Source organism: Salvelinus sp. IW2-2015, unplaced genomic scaffold, assembly GCF_002910315.2.
Source record: "Salvelinus sp. IW2-2015 unplaced genomic scaffold, ASM291031v2 Un_scaffold5412, whole genome shotgun sequence".
NCBI lineage: Eukaryota > Metazoa > Chordata > Actinopteri > Salmoniformes > Salmonidae > Salvelinus > Salvelinus sp. IW2-2015.
In genome coordinates, this window is record NW_019946677.1 from 6,272 (window position 1) to 15,028 (window position 8,757).

General features: G+C 41.8%; 1 protein-coding gene across 1 annotated transcript; it reads right to left on the bottom strand.

The window, feature by feature from the left end:
• Window positions 1–232: 232 nt before the first annotated feature.
• Window positions 233–3,737, bottom strand: LOC112078224 (perforin-1). The gene is made up of 5 exons (XM_024144526.2): window positions 3,612–3,737; window positions 2,397–2,983; window positions 2,046–2,184; window positions 1,665–1,882; window positions 233–1,474 (listed from the first exon to the last, which is right to left on the bottom strand). The coding sequence occupies exons 2-5, from the start codon at window positions 2,927–2,929 to the stop codon at window positions 595–597; spliced, it is 1,770 nt and encodes a 589-aa protein (XP_024000294.1). The 5' UTR covers window positions 2,930–2,983; window positions 3,612–3,737; the 3' UTR covers window positions 233–594.
• Window positions 3,738–8,757: the final 5,020 nt, after the last annotated feature.

The following is an 8,757-nucleotide window of genomic DNA, read 5'->3' on the forward strand; positions in this document are numbered from 1 at the left end:
CAACACCTGACATAAAAAMAAARGACAGCTATMCACGTGCTCATCTTGKATCAACATGTACATATTGCCTGATTGTTAWCTTCAGAGAACTTTGCATTTGAGACATAAAAGAGATCTCCCTGTGTGTGCTATAAGCATTTTATTATGCATAAAGTAACCCAATCATTCAACAATTTTAAARTGAATGCAAGCTACCTTGTAAATGAACACAAACAAGTACAAAACAAGCAACTAATACTCAAATTGTTTTATTTAAATGTAACCTTTATTTAACTAGGCAAGCCCGTTAAGAACAAAATCTAATTTACACCGACGGCCTACCCCGGCCAAACCCAGACAATGCTGGGCCAATTGTGCGCTGCCCTATGGGACTCCCAATAATGGCCAGATGTGATACAGCCTGGATTTGAACCAGGGACTGTAGTGACGCTTCTTGCACAGAGAGGCAGTGCCTAAGACCGCTGCGCCACTCGGGAGGCCCAACAAAACACATTTTACCAAAACATTTATTTTATTATTTTAGGTTGGAGAAATCTACCTGAAAAAGATCTGGGGTTTTGATACGGGTTTTGACATGGATCACCATGCATACCTCTAAAACCGACCACACTCTCTGTTCCCTGTACTGAGGCTCTTGTTGCCATGGAGATTGGGTCCGTCCACCAACACTCCCATACTCACCAGCATGTCCTTTGGAATGAGACGGGAGTGGCGAGACACATAAACCTTCTCCAGGTGGGGATTCATAGGGGAGGGCACATAGTCCATACAGGCGGAGCCACCTAGACTGGGGGCACACACCYCCTCCCACTTGTAGAACAGTTGGCCATGCTGGAGGTTGCAGAGATCCTCCTTCACCCCGGCTGTCAGCTCCTTCTCACATTCTCCTAACAGGTCGTCGTTCCACTTGTCGTCCTCGTCCCACACCTCAAATCTCAGCTTCTTACTGGTTGACAGATCCACGGTTCCCAGGTCATAGCTCATTGCCCAGCTGGGGTTGTTGTTGTTGTAGATAACTGTYGTGCGTCCGATTGTCTGGCCTGCGAAAGCCACCTTCACGTAGCCGTCAGTGGCAGTGGTGTGGTCTCCCCACAGGTTGGCCCCTCTCTGAACAGTGATGACCACCCGCGCCAGGCCTTTGCGGGTGGGGCAGCAGTCGGCGCTCACCCCGGGGTTGTTGTGGCAGRTGCAGACGCAGGAGTCTRTGTGGTCACTTTTGATGCCAGTTTGACAGGGTTCAGAACAGTTCTTCCACAAGGCCTTCTCCAGGATGTAGTCGCTGATGGCCTTGCGCAGGTGCTTCCGAGCTGGGTTGGTGGTGGGCAGCAACTCATGGAGAGATTCCAGCGAATAGGAGACGATGTCCGGATAGTGTGGTAGGGAGTRCAGCCATTCCTTGTAGGAGGCGGGATCTTTATCAGCAGAGAAGAGGAGCTCTGGTTCTGTGGTGTGGCCACCTTTCACCTCTGTGAACCTGTAGGGTGTCAGAGGGGGAAAAGGTTTTTGTGAGGGGCAATACACATTTTAGCAAGGGAGAGTATGTAATGATTAGGGAAGTGTGAAGAGAGAGAGAGAGAGATAAAGAAATGAAGAATAAAGAGAAATAAAGAAATTGTGTGAGGGAGAATCTATATGGGAAAGAGCAGCAGACTATAATTCCCCACCTATCATTGAAGACACTGGAGAAGCTGGCCTTGCTCTCTGTCTTAGACTTATCCTCCTGACAGTGCTTGAACTCAGTCTTCAAGCTGTTGCTGTCACCCACACTGGCAGACGCCTCCACATCCAGACACATCTTCACCTCCTCTGCACTGAGACCCTGCAGGCTGGCCTGGCACTGCATGATACTGGTCACAGACTGCACCGTTCCACCCAGGCTCACCTACACACAGGATGAGAGGTAGAAAGTAATGTAATGAATGTTCCCAGAGAGATGCCAGTAAACTGCACATCTAGGGGCAAACATTCCTAATTTTGATATGTAGTTTGTGTGCCTACTGCCTTGATGATTTACCACATTGATGTTGACCATCTCTCTCCCTCACCTTGGTAATGTAATGCGTGCCAAAGTTATCAATAAGCTTGTAATAACGTTGTTTGTTTTCTTGTTGATATATTTTGGGGAGATTCTTTACTGCTGTCTTGAATTCTTGGTGTAACTTGGGCTGGCCAGATACTCGATAGCTATTTGTGGAGAGAGAAAAGAGAGAGGGGGGGGTAATATTGTATGGATACAGACAAACACTCATAAAATGAAATGATCACAGAAATATACCAGACATAAACATGCAAAAATATACTTTTATTTACAATCCCCAAAGGAAACTGTGAGATGAGGTTTCACAGAGACACATGGGTAAAATGAGCTCATGCTGTGTGGGCCACCTGATGTTTACCTGTAATACCRGCAGGACACACTGTGGCTTGTGAAACTGAACTTGTCACTCTTGGTTTTCTCCATGGAGTACTCAGCCAATTTGGAGTTGGTTCCAGCGAGCATAATCTTCCCACTTTTTGATCCCTTCTCTAACTCTAGATTGACCTGCCAGTTATTCTCCACAGAAGAGCKACTGGAGCTGACGAGAGACTCACTGGAGCGATGYAGTTTACTGGACACTTTCATACTACACTGGTGGTTTGGTCTCCAATCCACCACTGCCAAAGGAAGCCTCTGTTTTTTCCCTTCCAGATAGGGATTCTTACAGAGGGTGCATGTCTTGTCTTTGCGTTTCCACACGTTCATGTCAATGACAAAGGCTCCTTTGCGTTTCATTTTGGTGATGTCAAAGCCTTCCCCTGCTAGGTTGGTTCCAGGAGCAAATTCTGCCTCTTTGCACTCATTGGCTGAGCCGATGGTGCATGATTGGCAACTAGGACGAGGAAGGGACAACATAAGCCCTGCCCAGAGGCACACTATCAATAAGGACATCCTGGATGAGGTGAGAAGATGTTTGGGATGGCAGCTACAAGTCACTGTGTCATGCTGAAAAAAAATTACAGTTATTTGTGAATTAGAGGGTAATTATTGTAATTATTATTGATAACCAAGATATAACATACATAACTTATTGCAAGTCAGCATGCAAACATAACCTATAGGCTAGATCATAAGCTAAAAATGTTTACCATATTTTACACAAACATATGAAAACTTGGTGCTGGTGTACATGGAACTTCTACATAAATATTTCCAATTTACATAATGGTTATTCTTGAATTCTATTTCCATGTCATCATATTCATTCCCTGAATTGAATCCTCAATGGAAATTAATCATGACCCTCAACTATGAAATACATAATATGGTATAAGCATAACACTTGCATAAACTCAATCTTGTTCTGTTTCATCCCACTTATTATTTATCCATTTCAAAGGCCACTCTCTTATTGACTGTACAGATTTTTTGGTGCATATTTTGTTCAATTTCTCTTTCTTTTGTTATCTAATGTGGTAGTAAATGTGTTACTACTATCAAAGTCAAATCCAATTATTAGAATATGTGTACTCAAAAATAATATTTATGTCCATATGCACATAACTATGTGTGTATGTTTCCTTTCTATAAAAATGGTGCGAAGCAAAACTAAATATACAGCATTAAAACTCACCTTTGACCAGTCTGTCCACTATGTGATGGATGTGAGAGTGAGAGGCTGGTGCAATAATGTATCGTATTAAAGTTCCTTTTTGATATAGGAAAAGGTGTGTTCGTACTCAAACGGGATGAGCAAATGGAAGGTTGAGGAGATGTTGGTCTTAGTATAGACGATGCAAAAGAGTGTCTGCCGCAGAACAGAACATTCTGTGGTTTCAGAGAGCGAGAATTGAGCGGAAGAGGGGTTGGGGTGGTGGTCTGGTGTGCTGCTCAGTGGAAAAATATACGACAGTGGTCTTTCAGTTAAATGTCTTCATCTGACAGACCATTTACTTTGTCATTTCTCTGAAGTGGTGGTGTGGGTTGATAAAATGAAACTGTTGAGAAGATAATGATAGCCTACTAGGTCTAGGAAACCCTGGGTAATGTGATATAAGAAGGAATTTACCTTCTCAATTATAGAACTGATAATTCAATATAACAAGCTACATGTATGTTCTGAAATGACCAAATATAATCATTGTGTTACTGTAAAAGAGGCAGAGGAATATGAGCTGGCCATAGATAACTGAATGAAGAATGGTTTTTATTTTGTCAATAGTTTTTTAAATTTTCAATATGACATTACACCATTACACTAATAACAACAAACACATAACACACAACAAGATAGAAAACAAGACAGCAATCAATCAATCAAATGTATTTATAAAGCCCTTCTTACATCAGTCACAAAGTGCTGTACAGAAACCCAGCCTAAAACCCCAAGCAATGCAGGTGTAGAAGCACGGTGGTTAGGAAAAACTCCCTAGAAAGGCCGGAACCTAGGAAGAAACCTAGAGAGGAACCAGGCTATGAGGGGTGGCCAGTCCTCTTCTGGCTGTGCCGGGTGGAGATTATAACAGAACACGGCCATGATGTTCAAATGTTCATAGATGACCAGCAAGGCCAAATAATAATAATCACAGTGGTTGTAGAGAGTGCAACAGGTCAGCACCGCAGGAGTAAATGTCAGTTCGCTTTTCATAGCCGATCATTCAGAGTATCTCTACCATTCCTGCTGTCTCTAGAGAGTTGAAAACAGCAGGTCTGGGACAAGGTAGCACGTCCAGTGAACAGGTCAGGGTTCCATAGCCGCAGGCAGAACAGGTGAAACTGGAGCAGCAGCACGACCAGGTGGACTGGGGACAGCAAGGAGTCATCAGGCCAGGTAGTCGTGAGGCATGGTCCTAGGCTCAGGTCCGAAAAAGAAAGAAAGAAAGCACCCTTGAAGCATACAGTACCAGTCAAAAGTTTGGACACACCAACTCATTGAAGGGGTTTTCTTTATTTTTACTATTTTCTACATTGTAGAATAATAGTGAAGACATCAAAACTATGACATAACATATATGGAATCATGTAGTAACCAAAAAAGTGTTAAACAAATCAAAATATATTTTATATTTGAGATTCTTCAAAGTAGCCAGCCACCCTTTCCCTTGATGACAGCTTTGCACACTCTTGGTATTATCTCAACCAGCTTCATGAGGTAGTCACCTGAAATGCATTTCAGTTAACAGGTGTGCCTTGTTAAAAGTTCATTTGTGGAATTTCTTTCCTTCTTAAGGCGTTTGAGCCAATCAGTTGTGTTGTGACAAGGTAGGGGTGGTATACAGAAGATAGCCTTATTTGGTAAAAGACCAAATCCATAGTATGGCAAGAACAGCTCTAATAAGCAAAGAGAAACGACAGTACATCATTACTTTAAGACACGAAGGTCAGTCAATGCGGAAAATATCAAGAATTTTGAACGTTTCTTCAAGGACAGTTGCAAAACCAAGCTCTATGATGAAACTGGCTCTTATGAGGACCAACACAGGAAAGGAAGACCTGGAGTTACCTCTGCTAAAGAGGATAAGTTAATTAGAGTTACCAGCCTCAGAAATTGCAGCCCAAATAAATGCTTCACAGGAGACTGCTTGAATCAGGCCTTCATGGTTGAATTGCTGCAAAGAAACCACTGCTAAAGGACACCAATAACAAGAAGAGACTTGCTTGGACCAAGAAACATAGGTAATGGACATTAGACCAGTGGAAATCTGTCCTTTAGTCTGAGTCCAAATTTGAGATTTTTGGCTCCAACTGCTGTGTCTTTGTGAGACGCAGAGTAGGTGAATGGATGATCTCCGCATGTATGGTTCCCACCATGAAGCATGGAGGAGGAGGAGGTGTAATGGTGTGGGGGTGCTTTGCTGGTGACACTGTCAGTGATTTATTTTGAATTCAAGGCACACTTAACCAGCATGGCTACCACAGCATTCTGCAGTGATATGCCATCCCATCTGGTTTGCGCTTAGTGGGACTATCATTTGTTTTTCAACAGGACAATGACCCAACACACCTCCAGGCTGTGTAAGGGCTATTTGACCAAGAAGGAGAGTGATGGAGTGCTGCATCAGATGACCTGGCCTCCACAATCACCCGACCTGTACCCACTTGAGATGGTTTGGGATGATTTGGACTGCAGAGTGAAGGAAAAACAGCCAACAAGTGCTCAGCATATGTAGGAACTCCTTCAAGACTGTTGGAAAAGCATTTCAGGTGAAGTTGGTTGAGAGAATACCAAAAGTGTGCAAAGCTGTCATCAAGGCAAAGAGTGGCTACTTTGAAGAATCTAAAATCTAAAATATAATTTGATTTGTTTTACACTTTGTTGGTTACTATATGATTCCATGTGTATTATTTCATAGTTTTGGTGTCTTCACTATTATTCTACAATGTAGCGCGAGCGGTTTTCTGATGTCAACATTGTGAACTGAGTGCCCCATAGTGGCGCTGGGGTTATGGTATGGTCAGGCATAAGCTACGGACAACGAACACAATTGCATTTTATCGATGGTAGTTTGAATGCACAGCGATACCGTGACAAGATCCTGAGGCACATTGTCGTGACATTCATTAGCCGCCATCATCTCATGTTTCAGCATGATAATGCACGGCTCCATGTCGCAAGGATGTGCACACAATTCCTGGAAGGTGAAAATGTCCCTGTTCTTCAATGGCCTGTATACTCACCAGACATGTCACCAATTGAGCATGTTTGGGATGCTCTGGATCGATGTGTATGACAGCGTGTTCTAGCTCCCGCCAATATTCAGCAACTTCACACAGCCATTGAAGAGGAGTGGGACAACATTCCACAGGTCATAATCAACAGCCTGATGAACTTTATGCAAAGGAGATGTGTTGCGCTGCATGAGGCAAATGTTGGTCAAACCAGATACTGACTGGTTTTCTGATCCACGCCCCTACCTTTTTTTAAAGATACCTGTGACCAACAGATGCATAGCTGTATTCCTATGTGAAATCCATAGATTAGGGCCTTATCAATTTATTTCAATTAACTGATTTCGTTATATGAACGGTAACTCAGTAAAATCTTTGAAATTGTTGCGTGTTGCATTTATATTTTTCTTCGGTTTAATTAAAAAAGTGTTCCCATATCAGACAAAATTTGAAGGAATAATGTTAACCAACCCACTCTCAGTTGAGCAGCCTACTGCTCATTTCCAAATGTAGTAGGAAGTTAAACCATGTTTGAGGGAGATTCCACTGCCTTAGCTCCAAGCTTAATTTTGATGTGTCAATCAGAACTATCAAAATAGATACAATGGCATCAAGTCTCTCATATAAAGAGACTGACATTTATGGCATGTTACACCCATAGGGTCACTTCGTAGGACAACTATTGAAATGTTGAGACTGGCCGACTGGGAGACTCATAATGTTATTAAAGTTTAGATATGAAATGACACTCATCTAGAGAGAGAGAGGGAGTGAAAGAGCGGGAGGGAGAAAAAGAAAGAGAGAGAGTGCAAAAATATCCTGTGTGTACAACGTAAAACACCAAATAATGCATGCAGAGGAGAAATAGGCCAATACCCACTAATTATCAAAATCCAGAAAGAGCCGTTAACCTTCTATAACAAAGCCATCACCTACAGAGAGATGAACCTGGAAAACAGTCCCTTAAGCAAGCTGGTTCTGGGTCTCTGTTCACAAACACAAACAGACCCCACAGAGCCCCAGGACAGCAATACAATTAGACCCAACCAAATCATGAGAAAACAAAAAGAGAATTACTTGACACATTGGAAAGAATTAACAAAAAAACAGAGCAAATTAGAATGCTATGTGGCCCTAAACAGAGAGTACACAGTGGCAGAATAACTGACCACTGTGACTGACCCAAATGTAAGGAAAGCTTTGACTATGTACAGACTCAGTGAGCATAGCCTTCCTATTGAGAAAGGTTGCCGTAGGCAGACCTGGCTCTCAAGAAAAGACAGGCTATGTGCWCACTMCCCACAAAATGAGATGGAAACTAAGCTGCACTTCCTAACCTCCTCCCAAATGTATGACCATATTAGAGACACATATTTCCCTCAGATTACACAGACCCACAAAGAATTTGAAAACAAATCCAATTTTGATAAACTCCCATATCTATTGGGTGAAATACCACAGTGTGTCACAGCAGCAGATTTGTGATCTGTTGCCACAAGAAAGTGGCATCCATTGAAGAACAAACACCATTGTAAATACAACCCACATTTATTTATTTTCCCTTTTGTACTTTAACTATTTGCACATCGTTACAACACTGTAAATAGACATAATATGACATTTAAAATGTCTTTACTCTTTTGGATCTTGTGAGTGTAATATTTACTGTTCACTTTTTATTGTTTATTTCACTTTTGTTTATCCATTTCACTTACTTTGGCAATGTAAACATATGTTTCCCATGCCAATAAATACCCTTGAATTGAATTGAGAGAGAGAGAGAAAGAGAGAGAGAGAGTGGAAACAATATTTTAGATTCATATTTAGAGAAACATTCATATGGTCCTAGTAACTAAGTTATTACTTTTTGATYAACAATTGTTTTTTTATTGAATCACAATCTATACAGTCAATTAGAATTATTAAGCATACCTCCAACAATATAGGGACAACATATTTTCTCTATGCTTTGCCCTCTCTCACAACTACAGAATCATATCAGATAGAAACGCACCCATATAATAATATATATGTTCACCCTCATTACCAATAGGGAAAGCCTAAACATGAACACGCCAATTACTTAAACCAACTGAAGCGCAAGAATTGTC